Genomic DNA, 19,175 nt, shown 5'->3' with positions numbered 1-19,175 from the left:
TAATTAAATATGAATTGCCCGCAACACAAGAACAACCATGAGTCCATTTCTCATAAGATGCAGCAAATTGGTGTCCTTTGTTGTGGCTTTAAATCTATTTTCACAGGCACTGCAGCCCTTCAGCATGAGATGTGCTGGAAGGATGGGTGATGGATGTGTGCATGGGCAGGCAGTGCTCTGTGGCTGTCTGCTCCCACACCTCGGTCATTGGAGACCTGCTGCAAAGTAGTCCTCTGGTCTTACAAGGGAATAAGAAGGAACCAGCCTTGGGAACTGTTTGTTTTCCAGTGTTTGCCCAAATATGCCTGCCGTGTTTGATGGAGCAGTTGAATTATGGAACAACTTCTGAGAGCTTGTTTTTCAATCAGTGGAGGATTCAGTCTATTCGAGGATTCAACAAATACCAAAAAAAACCAAGATAGGTTTCTGTTATTCCTTTTATTTTTAAATGCCAGTGCTGAAAAAGTGCACAGACTTGGAAAAATGAAGGTCCTCAGCAGCAGGACTTCAACAGCAGCTGCAAGCATTACAGATCCACTGCTGCAGGGTTGCTTACTAATGTAAATATTGATGCTGTCAATATCACTTGTGAATTTACTATGGCCTCGACTTTATAAAAATGGGATAATTTCAAAACTCAGTAGTAATTCTTACTGGATACTTCTAGGCTATAAGCAGCCAGAAGCCCTTTCTGGGTCTTTAATCCAGGGCTGAGGTTCCCCCCTACAGCAGAGCTCTTTAGCCTGAGTGGGAGCCACGTAGAACTGAGTGCTTTTCTCCCACCCCTGCCCTTCCTGCGCTGCACTGTGATGTTGGTTGGGCAGATCTGTGATAGGTATCGTAAACTATTTCCCCTGTATACAGTCAAAAAGGTGATGTTCCAAAAGCTTTGTGATTCTTTGCTATCGAAGGAAAGTTCTGGTGTGATGCAGCATGGTGCTCAACTGAAAGGTGGGAAACATCTATTTGAATGTCAATACCTAGGGAATCATTTTGGAAGTGATGAGTCCCCTTCAACAGGAGTGAGAGCATCTACTCCAGGATAATGGGGGTTAAACAAGGTATCTGCTAGAGGGAAGACTGATCCCTCCATAGTCCATAGTGTGAGTTTTCAGACTTGAGTCCTCCACTGAGATTGAATTGTCTTCCTTATAGAAGTCTCTCTGGCTGCATTAGGGGGAAGGAGAAAAGGAAAGAAAGGAAGGTGGTGCTGTGGGGTTGTTTTAAGTTTTCTGCTCACTGTTGTGTACCTCCTGAAATGCAGCACCCAGGCAGAGTGCTGGCCAAGGAGGGTCACGTAGGATCATAGAATGATAGAATGGCCTGGGTTGCAAAGGCCCACAGCGCTCCTCCAGTCCGAACCCCTGCTGTGTGCAGGTCGCCAACCAGCAGCCCAGGCTGCCCAGAGCCACATCCAGCCTGGCCTTGAATGCCTGCAGGGATGGGGCATCCACAGCCTAAACAGAAATTCAGAAACAAGTTTTGAAGATGCCATCAGGCTAAAGAGAGCAGCCCTGTTTGTCACCTGGTGTGTTGGACTCAAGGTGACAGCGCAGCAGCTGGGGAGGTTGGGGGAACAAGGCAGTGCCCATGGGGACCTTGGCCCACACCTGCCATGGGCTGTATGGCAGAGTGGGCTCTGCAAAATGCAGGAGAGGTTCCAAATAGAGATACATTTGACAATATGAACTGCCATTGAGAGCTAACTAACTTTGACATGGAGTATCTGAGAAATAATTATCACTGGGCAAAGAAAAGAGAAAGATCATTCCCCTTTTCCCCTTGAAAGATAACAGTGCCCTCTGGTACTAATGCGTACTTCTAGCTTTTGTCTTTTACTCATTCCCATAAAATCATTCATTCTTTTATTGTTTTTAAGACCTATTACACATCGTGAGAGGGCAGGAAGTTATTTTCTTAATTAACACAATTGATAATGTTATCACTTCAGCTGTGATAACTCTTTTAAAATGAGCTCTGCTAATTCTCTCTTTGCAGATGCACTGGGATCCATGGGTATTTTTGTTTCACTCTACAATTTACGTCTTTGTAAACTCATTTGCTTTCATGAATGATTGCAGTGATTCCATGTGTGGTCCATGACTCTGAAGATAATCCATCCCTGGTGCTCCCTTGTCCAGCAGTCGCAGTAAAGCTTTGCTGCTGCAGTCACTTTCACAGATGCCTTTTTGGCAGCATGCAGTGCCATTTCTGTGATGCTCCATTTCTTTGATGCTATGGCAGGTGTTGCTTTCTGCTCCTTCTCATCCCAAGTGGCTTTTGCCTCTCAGCTACGCCATGCTTTTCTCTTTTCAGATGACTTTCGGAAAATGGTTGGTGCTTATTTCCCTTATTCTTCTGCAGTTACACAAATGCTTTTCTCATCTGCTTTGCTTGTCTCCATAAACCAAATGCATCCATTTTTGACAACAACTTAGTAACTGTTTTCTTACTAATTTATATTGGGGTATTCAGGTTTTGTGTGCCTCTGCCCAGCTCTTAGCTTAGCCAGGTGGGAGAAGGCATAGTTTGAAGCTGGTTTTGGCAGCTCACCCATCTGTAGCTTCCTGATGTGTTTGAGGGGCTCACAGGAACTTGTAAGCAATGGAGACCAGTGCATGTACGGATCACACATTCCACCAAAGTGGGATTTTTAGGGGCCTTTTTGACCTCGATATGGCATTGTAATACTGTGGTATCTTGAGAAGCACACACATAAGATAGGACAAAACAATAGCGTGAGGGGTTCAAACTTGGTACATCTCGGGAAATACACATCTCCGTTTGCTGCCCTTCACCTGATAGTTTAAAAGCCATCCCTGACCCTCCTTCCTGTTCTTTTACCCAAACCTCCATTGGAGAAGAATGCTGATGGGGATTGTGGTTTCCCTTGACTTGGAATGATAAGAGGAGGGATTACACTGCCTTATTCATTACATCCTCTTTCTGCCTTCTTATGTTCTAAAGGTGAGATTTGAATCTTGAACAGAACTTCATTGTGGGGACACAACTATTTCCACCCTAATCAGGACATGGAACTATTTAAAGCTGTAATCTGGTATTTAAACCACATCTCACTGGAATGCTTTTCGTGTAAGTCAAATGAAGCTCAGTTTGATTGTGTGTTTGAAACCTCCTGTATTCTGCATTTACCAGATATCATTTAAAGTAATGAGAAAAGTTTGTATGTCTCTTTTGAAGTTCAGCCTGGAGAAGAGAAGCTGCGGGGTGACCTCAGTGCAGCCTGCAGTACCTAAAGGGAGCCTGCAGACAGGAGGGGAGTCAGCTCTTGGAAAGGGGAGATGGCAGCAGGACAAGGGGAAATGGTTTGGAGTTGAGGGAGGGCAGATGGAGGTTGGATGTCAGGGGGAAGTTGTGTGCTGTGAGAGTGGTGAGGTGCTGGAACAGCTGCCCAGAGAGGCTGTGATGCCCCGTCCATCCCTGGAGGTGTTCAAGGCCAGGTTGGATGGGGCCCTGGGCAGCCTGGGCTGCTATGAAATGGGGAGGTTGGTGGCCCTGCATGGCACAGGGGGGTTGGAGCTTCGTGATCCTTGAGGTCCTTTCCAACCCTGGCCGTTCTGTGATTCTGTGATTCTATGAAGTTAGAGATTATTCTCCATTCTATCCATCTATCTCTCCATCTATCTCTCCATCCATCCATCTATCTCTCCATCTATCTCTCCATCCATCCATCCATCTATCCATCTATCCATCTATCCATCTATCTATCTATCTATCTATCTATCTATCTATCTATCTATCTATCCATCTATCTATCTACCTATTTGTTTATTTCTAGGGGGATACTGTGTGTCTGAGTGTTCTGAGCTCTGTTACAGAAGGTAAGGGGATAGTGTATGTATCTGCTATAAGGGTTGGATAGGTCTTTTTCAGGAAAAGCAGTATTATATGTCCCCTCTAGAAAAAAACAAGATGTAAAGTTAAATACTCCCCTTGTCTTAAATGGTCATCATATCAGTACTTCTCAATTTTTTTTTAGTATTAAAGATGTCACTGATCTTCTGAACCTTAAGCTCCTGTAAGCTGAACACCAAGGATGGGATTCATCTTATCCAAACCTGGTGTTTCTCTCATGAGTATCTGAAAAAGGTAAAGATGTCCTAACTTCCAGTTCCTCATGAGGGTGAGTCTTATCCTAATGTGCATAGACAGGTCTTGATCCAGTTGTGTAAAAATAGATATCCAATGCTCATTTCAGATACTTGAAATTAGATGCCTTGTTGCTAGATGGGATTTTGCTTTGCTCAGAATGAAGAAGAGGGCAGCTATAGATGATGACCCACTCCATCTTCTCTGTCCTCCTTTAGCAGTAGCTGAGGGCTGGCTCTCCTAACTTAGGCTTCCTGCAAGTTTAGAATTTCCTGCAGAAGAATTTCGTAGAATCACAGAATCCCAGCATGGCCTGGGTTGCAAAGGCCCACAGCGCTCCTCCAGTCCCAACCCCTGCTGTGTGCAGGTCGCCAACCAGCAGCCCAGGCTGCCCAGAGCCACATCCAGCCTGGCCTTGAATGCCTGCAGGGATGGGGCATCCACAGCCTTGAATTATGTAATATGTTTTCATCTTATGGTAGAGTCTCAGACTTACAACATAACAGCTGAACTGGAGTGGCAACCTGTGGGGATGTCTGCCAGGTTCTAGTTTTCCTATACCAGGATTCGCCGTATTGATCTTAGCACATTTCACCTCAATAGCACATTTTCCCACAGATTGAATAGGAAACAGAACAAGCTGAGGTGAGTCTGTTACTCAGTACTCTTGCTTCTTCTTCATAATCATAATAACTATGAATGGTTATAACCAAAACCACGTGAAGTTGTTTGCTCTAGATCCCACCATCCATATAACTCTAAGGAGAATTATGGATACGTCTCTTCACTTAACAGTGAAATTTACACAGCTGCAATCTGTAGACACAGTGCCCCTCAGGACATGAAGAAATTGCTGGGACTGTCTAACTGATAATTCCTAGTTTCCTGGGATTGTGAGAATAGTGTGCAGAGATAAAGACAAGTCCAGTATGCATTAAGCACACGGAACAACAAATCTATTCAGACATCAACGATTGCCCTGCTTGGTGCCTCTGGAGGCCTGGGTTGAGTGCTGCAGCACACTGCTTCCCAGCTACTGCTCAGATGGGTTACTGCGATGTGTGCAGTATGAATCATGACAGCTGTGGGTAAACATGGAACAAACTGTGGCCGGATGCTGTATGCAATTTTGAAATGGATCCTGGAATGCCCTGGGAGCTGGGAGAACAGGGATGAGGATGGGAGGATACGTCTTACATATGAAGAAAAATATCTTCCCCATTTCTGGTGGCAGATGGGTGCTGTTGTGTACTCTGCTGGGTTTGTTTGTTTGTTTGTTTTCTCAGACACTGAGCTGGACATGAGTGGGATGGCATCGGACCACAACTCCTCCTCCCAGGAAGAATTCCTCCCACACTACGTGCAGCACGAAGACCCCTTCGCATCAAAGCTGTCTAGAGAAGCTGACATCATAGCTGGCTTTTATTTGACAGTAATTGGTAATGAGTTTTTATTTCATCTTTGAGATACAGCTATAGTGATAGTGATGGGACAAGGGGAATGGTTTTAAAGTGAGACAGGGGAGGTTTAGGTTGGATGTGAGGAGGAAGTTTTTCCCCCCGAGGGTGGTGAGGCACTGGCACAGGTTGCCCAAGGAGGCTGTGGATGCCCCATCCCTGCAGGCATTCAAGGCCAGGCTGGATGTGGCTCTGGGCAGCCTGGGCTGCTGGTTGGCGACCTGCACACAGCAGGGGTTGGGACTGGAGGAGTGCTGTGGGCCTTTGCAACCCAGGCCATTCTGAGATTCTATCCCACTGCATCCTTGAAGGCACTCACAGTGAGGGCAGAAGCTGCAGTTCTGTTGTTTCTGACCAGAGAAGGCTTCTGCTCTCAAAACTTGTGATTTTATTGCCTGGTTTCAAAGTCCCTCATGTGCCTACACATCAAAGAACACCCTCAGATGTGTTCTCTCAGGTCCTGCTCATCTCCTGGCAGCAGCTCTCCTCTGTTTCATATCACATGGAAGATCGCTTTCTGCTTATGACCCTCTCCTCCTTTCTGTTTTGGAGTCTTTCACCATTTTCAAAGGGACTTTGCAAGCAGAATAAATGCAATTATTTATTGGCTGGTGCACAGAGATGAGAGTTTCAACTGATGTCAAGGTTAAACATTGCTGCGTCAGGCAGCTGGTTGTTTGGGAAGTGCTGCTCTCCACTTCAGGATCAGGCAGGTCCCTGTTCTTGCCCATTTACCATCTGTTGTGCTATTTGTGGGGCAGCATTGTATCTTTTTGTGCCAATGTTTTTGTTTGCAAATACCCAAGCTTCTAACTGCTGTCTCAGCACTTACAGTTCTTTCTGCAGTTTTGGTTTCCTTTTGCTACAGCTTCAGTTGATTTGTTTTCTCACAGCTCAACCCCTATTTTCCCAGTGATGCTGAGCCCAGGTGATGTAATGATGCTGCACCAATGATGCTCTGGGGCTCAGCCAGCTGGCCCCAGGGGTGTAGAGGGCATTCCTTCACACTGTTTTCTCTCAGGTTCATTCTCTTGCTCTACTGGTTTTGCACAAAGCATAAAGACCTCCCAGTCCTCCTTCTTGGCTCTCCTTTGCTATCTTGCACACTCGCCTCTCTTACTGCCTTTCCTCCAACTGACCCAAGGGATCTGTTTCCTTCCAATGCTGACATCCTATGAATGCTGGAATAACTCTTGTTTCCTACTGGCCTTCTACTTAGGCCTGTATTGAAGAAGAGATTCAGAGCAATAGAGCTGATGGGTGAGGCTCTATCTCCCCTCAGTGACATTGTGCTGTGTTCAGTATTCATGTAGAAATTTGTATTCATGCTAAGTTTTTATATCCTTCCATAAATATACAATATATATTATTACTTTATGGCTGCTGTACAAACAGCTGTTTTCACTGAGCTGTCTAAAACAGCCCCCCTTGGGGCTTTTTTTGCTTGGTGAAGCAAACTGGCTTTTAATCCCAGGAAATATGTCTGGGGAGCTGAAATGAATCCTTCCAAAGCACACTGCGGTGCCTGTTTGTAGGGGCTGGATGTGGTGTAGATTTGTCCAGTTCCAAAGAAGTAACCCTGCCAGGTGTGAAGCGTGGTTCAAAGCACAGAGAGAACTGAATAAAGGTGAAGAACAGAAATCATGTTTCCTGTGAAAAAAACAAATCACAACCGCGAGACTGAACTTGTAATTAATAAACAACAGCTAACAAACAGCTTCTCTGTTGGATCCATGTGTAGCTCTACTTCACACATCATATCCCACTTTTTGCTATAGATTAAACTTTTGTTCATGATTTGTTGCTGTTGTTGTTTTCATTTTACTTGCAAAAACTTCATTTTACTTTATCCTTATGGTCCTTACAAACACTAATAGCAGTTTTCATTTGAGCAAATACCTTTCTTTATCATGTATGCATCCAAATGCTACATTTGCATCCTCCTTAGGTTTGCACAGGTATCAGCCAATTGAATCATAGAATCCCAGCACGGCCTGGGTTGCAGAGGCCCACAACGCTCCTCCAGTCCCAACCCCTGCTGTGTGCAGGTCGCCAACCAGCAGCCCAGGCTGCCCAGAGCCACATCCAGCCTGGCCTTGAATGCCTGCAGGGATGGGGCATCCACAGCCTCCTTGGGCAACCTGTGCCAGTGCCTCACCACCCTCTGGGGCAAAAACTTCCTCCTAAGCAGCTATGGATGAGCAGCCATGGTAACAACTACAGGCAATCAGTGCCTGGCTTTGGGCAGCCGTGACCTCAGGCACTTCAGCTGTGGCATTAGGTCTCATGTTTTCCACACACTGTATATGATACAGCAGTGGATATGGTTTTTCCAGAGGTTGAGAAAAGCAGAGAACGTTGTCACAGAAATAGCAGAAGCTAGAAGGAGACACATCTCTGTTGTTCCCAGGTGGCTCTTATACTTTGTGCAGACAGAAACAATCCTGAATTTCCCTCTCCATGAAGCTTTCACAGAATCACAGAATCACAGAATCACAGAATTGTAGGGGTTGGAAGGGACCTCCAGAGATCATCGAGTCCAACCCCCTGCCAAAGCAGTTCCCTACACCAGGTCGCACAGGTCGGCATCCAGGCAGGTCTTGAACATCTCCAGAGAAGGAGTAGCAGCTCAGAGTCCCCTCTGGCTTTGCTGGGACACAGAGAACAAAGTAGTGAACAGGGTGAATGGCTGTAGGAGTCCAATTTTGTCTGAGGAAAAATTCTCTGTGGACCTCCATTCTGTTGGAAAAGATTCAGGACAGTGATTTAGAATGGTCTTGTTATTTTTTTTTTCTGCATATTTTTCCTTTGTTAATGTGATATAAATCAATTTTTATTGTAAAAATTAGTCTGTGATATGAATATAAACAATTTGCATTCATTTTGAAATGAAAATCTCAAAATCTGACTACACTAGAATAAAACTAGGTAGCTGGTCTGAGCTGGTGTGCTGGTGATTAGACAGCTGAGCTTCATTGGTGTGCAGTGTTACAAACCAGGTTCATGACAACCAAGGAATGGTGGAATTTCTGTTCTGTGCGCTCAGCTGATGCCCATGCAGGAATGAGTGATGAAGGCAGAGCTCTGGTGCTGAGGAGAGGATGGTGCTCATTGTGGGAGGGAGATATGGAAGGGCTGCAGCACCTCCACTACAAAGACAGGCTGAGGGAGCTGGGCTTGTTCAGCATGGAGAAGAGAAGCTGCGGGGTGACCTCAGTGCAGCCTGCAGTACCTAAAGGGAGCCTGCAGACAGGAGGGGAGTCAGCTCTTGGAAAGGGGAGATGGCAGCAGGACAAGGGGAAATGGTTTGGAGTGGAGGGAGGGCAGATGGAGGTTGGATGTCAGGGGGAAGTTGTGTGCTGTGAGAGTGGTGAGGTGCTGGAACAGCTGCCCAGAGAGGCTGTGATGCCCCGTCCATCCCTGGAGGTGTTCAAGGCCAGGTTGGATGGGACCCTGGGCAGCCTGGGCTGCTGTGAGATGGGGAGGTTGGTGGCCCTGCATGGCACAGGGGGGTTGGAGCTTCATGATCCTTGAGGTCCCTTCCAACCTGGGGCATTCTGTGATTCTATGAGTCTGTGATTCTGCATCTGCAGCAGATATCTCCATTCCATGAGGTACAAAATGTGGATGAATGTCGTGTTTCAGAGCGAAATGTCTCACCTTGGGAACAAAGAACAAGCACCAGAAATTTCACTAGGATGGGATATCACTGTTTTTAAGGAGAACTCCAATTTCATTGCTTTTCTTTTCTTTTTGAATTTTAGGGATTCTTTCAACTCTGGGAAATGGGTATGTTATCTTTATGTCCTCAAAGAGAAAAAAGAAGTTAAGACCCGCTGAGATAATGACTGTTAATTTAGCAGTGTGTGATCTGGGCATTTCAGGTAATTTCATGTCTTCATTGATTCATTTGTACTCTCCCACTATTCTTTCTGGCAGCAGAAGAGACAGTCCTCCAGAAGTGCTGGGGAGCCCCATATTAATCTACTACTGACACTTCTGCTCTGTTATTTGCATGACAGAGGGAAGGACAGAAAACAGCTTTCCTGCACAACTTGATGAAAGGAGGTGAAAACTCCAGAGGAGAAAATAGGGTTGGATTTAACAATTCTCAGATAAAGCTTGTGTTCCCCTCAGAACCATGCAGCCTTCAGAGATAGCTCCCATGTGTTCCCCAGCACAGTAAGCAGAAAATGGGTTTGCACTGCTATGGAAGAAAATTGCCTTTACTTGCTGCAGGGTGCCACAGGAGGGAATCAAATCTTAGTAGGGGTGGGAGTGAAGGGAACGAATTGGAACCTGTCAGCAGCCATTGGCCTATCAGAGGTAATACTTTTCTTGCTGATGACTTTCCTCTTCTATGTTTGTGTCAGTCCGTAGAGTAAAAGCAGCATCAGCCAACTTGAGGGATTTCTATTTTAACCCAGCAGTCAGGGCTGAGCAACCCAGATGCTCTGGAATGAGACTGGAAGCTTTGTAAAGGCTTACACAGTACTGGGGAGTCAAGAGTCTTTGCAGCTCACTTTTTGATTCTTCATGTGAGTCTCATTAAGCTGCTCAGAGCGATAGGAAAATGAGATGGAGTGAGCTGGATGTCCTTTAGAAAAGGCTTTTTTGGATGGCAGACAACCTAATAAGTATAAAGGCTTGATGTGACCCAGCTATGACCATGCAGTGTCCCCAGTGCAATATAAATGACAGAGTACTCCCATGCTCCCTGTTCCCTGCGTGTTGCATATGCTAGGACTGCTGCGCCCAGGTCCGCACTCTTTTCCTACCCTCATCCCTCCTGAATGGTTTTGTCATTTTCCAAATGCCTGAAATATTGCAGAACAACATAAAAGGATGGCTCCCAGCCCCTCGAAGATGCAGCCTCTTGCTGTTCCCACTGCACACATCCAACAAACCGCTGACCCTCACTGCTTCCAGAAGTTCTGTTGCTTTTCACTGGTCAGTAAGCATGGTTATCTGAAAGAGGCACATCCCTTCTGCTGAAGAAAGCTGTTGGTATAAATATATTTATTCTGCTACCACACAGATGAATCCCAATATTTGCTTTAGCGTAACCACCCTGGAGACGCTATTTCCATCCTGCAGCACCCTAGGGAAGGAGTAATACAGATCTGAATAGTGTGAGTTGCTCCACTGAAATGGAAATTTTCTGTAGCTGTACATTTGGAATGTAAAGGTATTTCCAAGCCACTGAAGGGTGTATCCCAAGCACACAAATTGCAGCCCATCTGGGAATGCTAGAAAGCAAGAGTCGTAGCATGAGGGCTCCTTGCTTCTCTCCTTAGGCATATCCCCAGCACACGACTGATCTTTGTCACCACATTTCTACAGGGATCTCAACTTCTCCATCTGCTGAAGCGTTGTTATGGAAAACAAGGGTGATTGGCAGAGCTACACGTGCTTTTTCTCTTTTCCTTTTCTTTTGGTAAAGAAAGACATTGATTCAAAAATGTGATGGGTTCAAAAATGTGAGGTGGGACATTTTCCAAAGCCATTATATTTCCTTGGCTCACCGGAGCACTTTGCTGAAGAAGTGGGTCTGCAATGGCCCAGCTTCCTGCAGATTGCCACTGGGTGGCAACAGCTCCTTGTTCAGGGCTGCACCAGGCTCGTTGTGCACCGACAGAACATCATTGTGTACAAGTACACGTGATGCCCTTCAGAGCTGACAATGGCTTACGTGCAGAAAGTTGCTTGCTGTCGGGGTATATCCTAGCTTTTGCAGTATTTCATGTTTTTCTTGAAACCTTGATCACTAGGGTCTGCTTTTGCTTGAAAAATTAAAGTATTTCTTCTGCTTGAAGAAAAATGTGTTTTTATGGCCTAAGCACAGCTTTCAGCTCAGCTAGAGCTTTCCTGACAGGCTTCAGCTGCAAGAAAAGGTGCCCAGAGTGCGCTGTTTAAGAATACACCTCATTTTGAAGGCTTTTCACTTCTGTGAGATTCTATTAATTTATTTCTATGAATAAGTTATGTCGGGGGAATTAGAGTCTGCTGGACCATGCTTGCCTGCTTTACACCTTCATTACCTAAGCCACTGTGGCATCACAGCCAGGGCAGCAGCCCAGGGTGTTTGGTGATGCTGTAAACCCACGCAGGCACTCAGGTAAGTCCTGTGCAGGAATATACATGGAGTTAAATATTTAAAGTTGTTTGAATGTTGCTGTCGAATGGTTCAGACTTTTGAGCATTTCGGGTAAGCAAAAGTGCAGGGTTGTAAAGCATGCTGGTGTTCCTGGATTGTAAATGTTTGAGTTTTCTGTTCTGTTAAAGCTGATTATATTGTATGAGTTTTTTTCTCCAGTTTGAGAAAAAATAAAGTAAAATCAGAAGGTGGAAATTTCCAACTAGAAAATCACTATTTCCAAGATTTCCCATTCTCCTGATATTTACAAAGAATGTAAAGTCAGTCTGTTTTAAGGCAAGAATGAAACAAAGTGTGACCTAACCTGACTTCTTTCATAGCAAACCATCCACTTCTATAAATGGAGAACGAAGCTAGAGAGCCACAAGGCTCTCCAGAACACCTAGGGGTTTACCTGCTGGTTGGAGATGCTTGAAACTTTTGTGTATCTGCATGCAGATGACTTGCTGAGAATCTCACAGCACATGTGGCAGTATGGGCAGGCACTGAGGCCGTTCTGCTGCTCAGATCCATGCTCTGCCCTAGCACCACGTCTTTCTTACCTAACTCTTTACTACAGTGTAGATTCTAATACTAGGCCTTGGTATGCTTGCAGAAGACCTCTTTGAAGGCAAATTTGTTTCTCCTGTGTTTGAAGATGCTCAGTTAATTATAAGGATGTAGTTTAAGTAGATCTGTGCCTGTTCCACATGCAGATTCACACGTTTGTGTTTGAAGCGGACCTAAACCTGTATCTAGCATTAGATATGGAGGTTGGTGACCTGGCCTGTGGCGGGGGGTTGGAGCTTCATGATCCTTGAGATCCCTTGCAATCCAACCCAATTCTATTATTCTATGATTCTATGATAAACCATACTCAGAAGATTTTCTAGAGGGATAAATTTGTATGTGCTTAGCACTAGAGTGTGAATTGACTTCTCGTTCCTGCAGTCTGCAGGGAAGCATCTATTTCCAGCACATATGACAGTTTGAATAATCCTACCACGTGCAGATGCTGTGAGATTTAGCTATGGCTGCCTTTGGCTTCGTCCTGTGGATCAATCACATCCACACTGCTGAGCATTTCTGTTGGTGTTTGCTTTCTGCAAAGGGGAGGGTTTGCTTTTCTGAAAAAGGATGTTTTTATCAGGGATGGATTTTATCAGTCAGCTGACAGTCTTCTCTCTGTTGGAAGTTGTAGGAAAACCCTTCAGTATCATTTCCTTCTTTTCTCACCGCTGGATCTTTGGATGGATGGGCTGCCGCTGGTATGGATGGGCTGGCTTCTTCTTTGGCTGTGGGAGCCTTATTACCATGACAGCTGTCAGTCTGGATAGATACCTAAAAATCTGTCACTTGGCTTATGGTAAGGAAGAGAAAATGTATTAAGGGATGTTCTCATTCTGCCTCCTCTCCCCCTCCTGCCCAAGAAGACATTGGTCATTAGGGTTGTGAACAACCAGGGCAAGGAAACAAAACAATTAGAAATTATTTCCTGAAATAAAAGGAGAAAAAGAACAAACCACAGCACAAAACCCAAACCAACAAATCAAACAGAGAAATACAGATGAGGGAGTTAAGGATTTACATGACCAGAAACAACTGCTTTGGTTATCTCTGCCAACATCCTACTTAAAATTAGGAGAACTTTCTTCACTGAGAGGGTGGTCAGGCACTGGAAAAGGGTCCTCAGGGAACCGATCATGGTCTTGTACCTTAATACATGATTTAACTCTTAGATTGTCCTCTGTGGAGCCTGGAGTTGGACTCAGTGTTGTCCAACAGAATATTCCATGATTCTACAAATTTTCTCAAATGTCTCTGAATCAGAACCAAAATTTCTGATGGACTGGAGTGTTGCCATGAAGGTAGGTAGCCTTCTGTTTGAGATGTCAAGTATGTCTAAGCAGATCATACTGATGGTAGAAGAAATGGCCAGTTCTAACATGAGTAGGCTGTTGGGTCTTGTTACACTTCATTTGCTGGATGGCAGAAGCCCTTTGCAACCACTGAAGCTGTGCTCTTAACCTCTCATTGGATAAATTAAGCATCTTAAGCTTTTTCTCCTGTCATTATCATCTGAGGTTTCTAGCCTGAAATCACACTTAAGCTCTCCAAAATGCTGCTGTTAAATATAGAGAGGAATGCATGTATAAAAGTGATGTGTTTGCATGACCCAAGTAATCCATGCTAAATCTGTAGTGCTTTTGTCCCTCTGCTCTCTGCTTAAGTCAGAAGTTTTAGTAATCACTTACTGATAAATCACTTTGTGGCTACCAAGCACCACTGATGTTAACAGATTCAAGTTTTGCACATATTGAAAGGTCTTGTGACCTGATACACAAAAGTATTCCTCATTAGACGCCTACATTCCTGTAAGATATTTGGTAGGTTATTCAAAAGAGCTAAAAGATTTGGATGTGAAACAGCTCATAATAAATGTGATATCTCTCTGGTCTGGAGATAGGTCTTGAAAGGAGGAAATGAATTTAGCAATGAAAGCTGCTATTGACATATCCATCAGCATTGTACATCTCTCAAACATGAAGTATTACATGCTTAACTCTTTTCAGTTAAAGAACACAGTCACAGTTTGGAAAAGATGTTTTTCTTGCATCGGGAGGATCTAACTCCCCAACAAAATAAGGGGAATTCCCATGATCGTTGCTGAGCTAGCTGTTTGGATTGCTTTTGTACAGACTCCTGTAGGCTGTAAATCACGATAGCTCAAAGCAGAGACCTAGCATGTCATCCCTACAGTCAAGCATCTCTCCATGAGGTACGGAGGGGACTGGGGTGGTTAGCTTGGGTGTCCACTGTAGGAGGAGCTGAAATGAACCCTATGAGGTTGCTGACAAACAGCCAAGGAAGCTCTTGCTTTACACGTAGGATGACATGTTTAATTGTGCCAAATACGTGCGGAACAGTGATTGTAACCCTCAAATTTTCTTCCAGGTACCTGGCTTAAGAGACACCATGCCTTTATCTGCCTGGCACTTATCTGGGCCTATGCGACGTTCTGGGCTACGGTGCCTTTTGCTGGTGTGGGAAGCTACGCTCCTGAGCCCTTTGGGACCTCGTGCACCCTGGACTGGTGGCTGGCACAGGCTTCAGTGGCTGGGCAGGCTTTCGTTCTCAGCATTCTTTTCTTTTGCCTCCTGTTTCCAACTGCAGTGATTGTGTTCTCCTATGTTAAAATCATTTTAAAAGTCAAGTCATCCACCAAAGAGGTTGCTCACTACGACACCAGGATCCAGAACAGCCACATACTTGAAATGAAGCTGACCAAGGTAAGTGGGGAGAATTAACCTCATTTACCTTACTGGATCATAAAAATGGGCTTGAAGAATGTCAGCAGTGTGCTGTCCTGTGCTGAGTGATGGCATGATCTGAAAGTCATGATCTAGCTCTCTCACCTATTACTGTCAAGATGGGAAAAAGCAAGAATGGAGTCATAATTTCCACAATGATACTGGCTATTGTGCAGTTTCAATACAAAAGCTTGTGCCAAACAAAACCAAGACTTCTTAGTTGTAAAAATTCACCATCATCTGCAATCCAGGCCAAGAAGCAGACGGGCAGCTTCCTTTACTTGGCTGATCCAGCATTCATTTCATTGCGTTTTAAGAGGTTAAAATGAGATTTCTATAGTATGCATCGTATCAGAACACACCTGAACTACCAGTGACTGCAGTGCTGTCAGTGCAGCTGGCAAAGCTGCATTTGTGATTTGTGTTTAAAAATGGTCACCTGGGTGCAGTGCAGTTTTTCAGTTATTCAGCATCTTTGCTCTGAAGAATGGGGGAACTTCTGATTCAGTGTATGGGGTTTGACTTTTCCCCATGTTGCAGGAGCCTTGTAAAACTTCTATGTATGGTAATTGTAGCAACTTTCCCTCCTACCTTGGATGTACAGCGGGGCATGTTGTCTTGGAGCTACAGTATAGTTGGTTTATACATAAATATGGAGTATGAATCTCCATCACAACGCACCTAACCCCGCTGTGTGGTTTCCAAGAGAGGCAGTGTTTGAGATCCTTGGCTGACGAGCACTGTTTTGTTAGTGATGGGCAACAAAAGAGCATAATATATGAAGCTTCCCTGCCAATAGTATTTCTACTGAGATGTAGAACAAAAGGCTCCACAAAAGCTTTTGTAATATACAAAAAAAATTGTGTTTTCTGATGGCATTTTCATTGCAGTCCTCCTCCTTGTCTTAATCAAATGAATGTGCCTGTTGTACTCTCAGGCTGGGTATGGAGGAACACTCAGCCAGTGCCAGCTCTAGAATGGCATACATTCTTCAGGATGTAGCATTGCGTGATGGCATTTGATGTGATGAGGGCTGATCTGGAAGTAATGCTTCCATTTTATGATGCTGACCCATGATGTCAGAGGTGGATGTCGGTGGGATGGCAGCAGGGGCTGTAAAACTGTGGGTCACCTCCTCTGGCGCAGTTTTACAAACAAGGAATGCAGGCTCTTGGTCATCACTGTGAAAATGCACAGCTCATGGTGGTGACTATGTTGAAAAATTGTATTTTGTAGCTGAGATTGTGCTCTATAATGTTATTGTGCTCTTTGTATCCCCTGTAGTTTCCATGGAAATAAATAGGAAGTCCAGGTATATCAAGCTGTGACTCAGTAGAGACAAACTGGCTCAGATAAAGTCAATATATCCCAGGTTATGGCTGAAAGAGGTTTTGTTTAATGTTTATACAAAATAATGCTATGGTTACATTTCCTAGTGTTACAAGGAACTCACTTTCTTGGAATGCAACTTTCCAGGAGTGCAACTTAAAAAATCTGTAGGAATTTGCTTTTCAGAGTATCTGCAGAGACTCATGGAGTATGAAATCCATGTTAGGTGTAAAGAAAAAGAAAACTGGATGTTGTACCAGTGTTCTCACTCTCAAATTTCTGATTGATTCAATTCCGGTCGATGCAAGTAAATACACTATTTTGTTATCTGCTGAGATGGGTAATCCCACTGACTTGACCTCTCATGTCTTCTTGAATGACTTAATGCTCACTTTCTGGTATTGGAAGGAATCCAAATGTCAGGCATTTTTCCAGCAGAAGATGGGCCACAGACCCCCTCATGGGTACAGGGAGATGAACCTGGTTTGGAAAAACTCTTCTCCATCCTCCTCTTACGAGCACCCATCCTCATGGAGGGTTCCCCACCCCATTGGGTTTTGACTCTTTCTCTCAGGGACATCAGCACAGCCTACAGGAAAGCAAGTAGCCCTGAGCTGACTGGGAGTGCTGTGATTTAGACATAGGGTTATGAATTTTAGGTGGTCCTCTGTGCAACCAGGAGCTGGACTCAAGGATCCGTGTGGGCTCCTTCTAACCACGATATTCTAGGATTATTTTGTTCTCTTTTTAAAAATTATTTTTATTTGCAATTAAGATAGCAAGAGTCTGCGTGGGAAAGTAATACTGGGGTGACTTGTGATTTCCCTCAAACTGTCACCAACGTCTGATTATTCCGTGGAGGCAGAGTTAAGTGTTTAAAATCCTCTTTCGTATCCAGGGAAATGAAATGCAGAGAGAAGATGCTACACCTTTTTCAGGCTGCGAGTTTATCTCGAGCAGGTTGTACTTTTTCTTTCCCCTTCCATTAGATGTTCCCTTGCATTTTGCTGAACTTTGCAATGTTCTGTCAGCAAGGACGGCTCTTCCAGATTAACTCCTTTCCCTCTTCCTCTCACAAGGTGGCAATGTTGATCTGTGCCGGATTCCTCATTGCCTGGATCCCCTACGCCGTGGTCTCTGTGTGGTCAGCCTTTGGACGGCCGGATTCCGTTCCCATTCAGTTCTCGGTGGTACCAACTCTGCTTGCCAAGTCGGCTGCCATGTACAACCCAATTATTTACCAGGTCATTGATTGCAAATTTGCATGCTGCCGGTCAGGTGGGCTGAAGACACTGCAGAAGAAGAGCTCTTTGAAGGGATCGAGGTAATTTCTTCTTTGAGATGTCAGATGTGTTTCAATACAGTGCTCCAAAAAATTACTGAACATAAGATCTTCCAAGAGTCATGGCTCTTCAAATCTCTGCTTTTGTTTTTGACCCTGGCCTTTCTTTTTTTGACCATGACTTATGCAAGGTCTTTCTCTTCTGATTCCTCTTCTTTACTTTATGTAAAGGAAACTGTGAAAAGCCCTCATCGAACAAACAAACAAATAAAGAATCCAAAAAGGCCTCAGATCCATTTTCAGCTTTGTAGCTTTGGTGCAGTCTGTGCTGACCATCATTAGAGGTCATGGAACCACCGGCTGTCTGTGGAAGAAAAATACCTCTAGTTCTGTCTTACCTTCTAAGTCAGAACAAGAGAATGCTGTAAACCAGTCTGACGGCAGGGGCTGGAGTTAAGGCCACAGATGCTCTACCAGAGTTAAGTGACTGGAGATACATAGAAAGGAAAATATGAGTACGTACGTGTGAGAGGCATGAAGACCTATGGCGTCATTCATTGTGTTTCCTTTCCTTTCAATGTATTGTCCACAAGAGCACTTGATATTTTCTGTGGCATCCCTTAGCAGGTGGTTCTGTGACCATAGGCTCGGATTTATCTCATCTGCAGAAGATACAGGGTCTATAGATGTTGTGTGCCAAATTCATAGGTTAGCCAAGAAACCTCTGCAGCTTTGGGCAAAAGGGAGACAAACCTGAAGCAGCCTTAAATATCACTGCAAAGGAGGAAGGAGGTTGAATAAAGTCCCTCTTTCTCAGGCTTGTGTGGTGAAGAAACGTTCTAAAAAATGGCCTTTCCCAAATTAGGAAGTTAATGGCTAGCTTGTGTCACGCAACATGCCTGTGCTTTCTTTTCCTGCAGGATGTACACCATATCTTCACACAGGGATTCGGCAGCACTGAGTGAAACACAAATGGAAGTGTGAAGGCTTGTTTCACAGCGAGGGAAAACCCAATGGCAAACAATCGTACCGCTGAAATTTCGTCTTCCTGTGAAGAAATTAAAACAATGACAGGTTTTTTTTTTTACTCCTCAGTCATATGTACAATGTAGTTCTTTCCATACCAACTAAAACAGGGTGATTAGAGCCAGGTGAATGTTTTAATTATTCAGAGAAGAAGAAAGAGAGGAGATTCATTTGTATAAAAGAACCGGATTCAGAGCCTTTGAAATACGTTTTTTGTTTCATAGAAGCACAGAACGGTTTGAGCAGGAAGGGACCCCGGAGGCCATCAGCGCAGGCCTGCAGCGCACAGCACACCGCAGCTCCTCAGTGCTCAGAGCCCCGTCCCCTGGCCTTGGCTGCGTGCAGGACGGGGCAGCAGCACCTCTGGGCACCCTGTGCAGCGCCTCACCGCCTCACCGCCAGCGGCTCCTTCCTTACATCCACCGAAATCTGCCCTCCTTGGCTCCGAACCCATCGCCCTCGTCCCAGCACGCGGACCCCCATGAGAGTCTGCCCTTCTCTCATACAGCCCTGCAGGCACCGCA

At 44.8% G+C, this 19,175-nt stretch overlaps 1 protein-coding gene across 1 annotated transcript; it reads left to right on the top strand.

Moving 5' to 3' along the window:
* The first annotated feature begins 4,027 nt into the window (after positions 1–4,027).
* Positions 4,028–18,684, top strand: OPN5 (opsin 5). Its single transcript, XM_048935379.1, has 7 exons — positions 4,028–4,110; positions 5,397–5,549; positions 9,332–9,451; positions 12,899–13,069; positions 14,659–14,993; positions 17,423–17,667; positions 18,546–18,684. Exons 2-7 carry the CDS (start codon positions 5,411–5,413, stop codon positions 18,607–18,609), a joined length of 1,074 nt encoding a protein of 357 aa, XP_048791336.1. The 5' UTR covers positions 4,028–4,110; positions 5,397–5,410; the 3' UTR covers positions 18,610–18,684.
* The last annotated feature ends 491 nt before the right edge of the window (positions 18,685–19,175 follow it).

The sequence above is a fragment of the Lagopus muta genome, chromosome 2 (assembly GCF_023343835.1).
Source record: "Lagopus muta isolate bLagMut1 chromosome 2, bLagMut1 primary, whole genome shotgun sequence".
NCBI classification, from domain to species: domain Eukaryota; kingdom Metazoa; phylum Chordata; class Aves; order Galliformes; family Phasianidae; genus Lagopus; species Lagopus muta.
Note: the sequence above shows the minus strand (reverse complement) of the source record. Positions and strands in the feature narration are given on the sequence as shown.

What these genes read in the sequence shown, in the direction of transcription:
- OPN5 (XM_048935379.1), top strand. Translation starts at nt 5,411, where the DNA reads ATGAGTGGGATGGCATCGGACCACAACTCCTCCTCCCAGGAAGAATTC. An exon ending in GTGTGATCTGGGCATTTCAG is followed by an intron (nt 9,452 to 12,898) that starts GTAATTTCATGT and finishes CTCTGTTGGAAG; the next exon opens with TTGTAGGAAAACCCTTCAGT. An exon ending in AATCTGTCACTTGGCTTATG is followed by an intron (nt 13,070 to 14,658) that starts GTAAGGAAGAGA and finishes ATTTTCTTCCAG; the next exon opens with GTACCTGGCTTAAGAGACAC.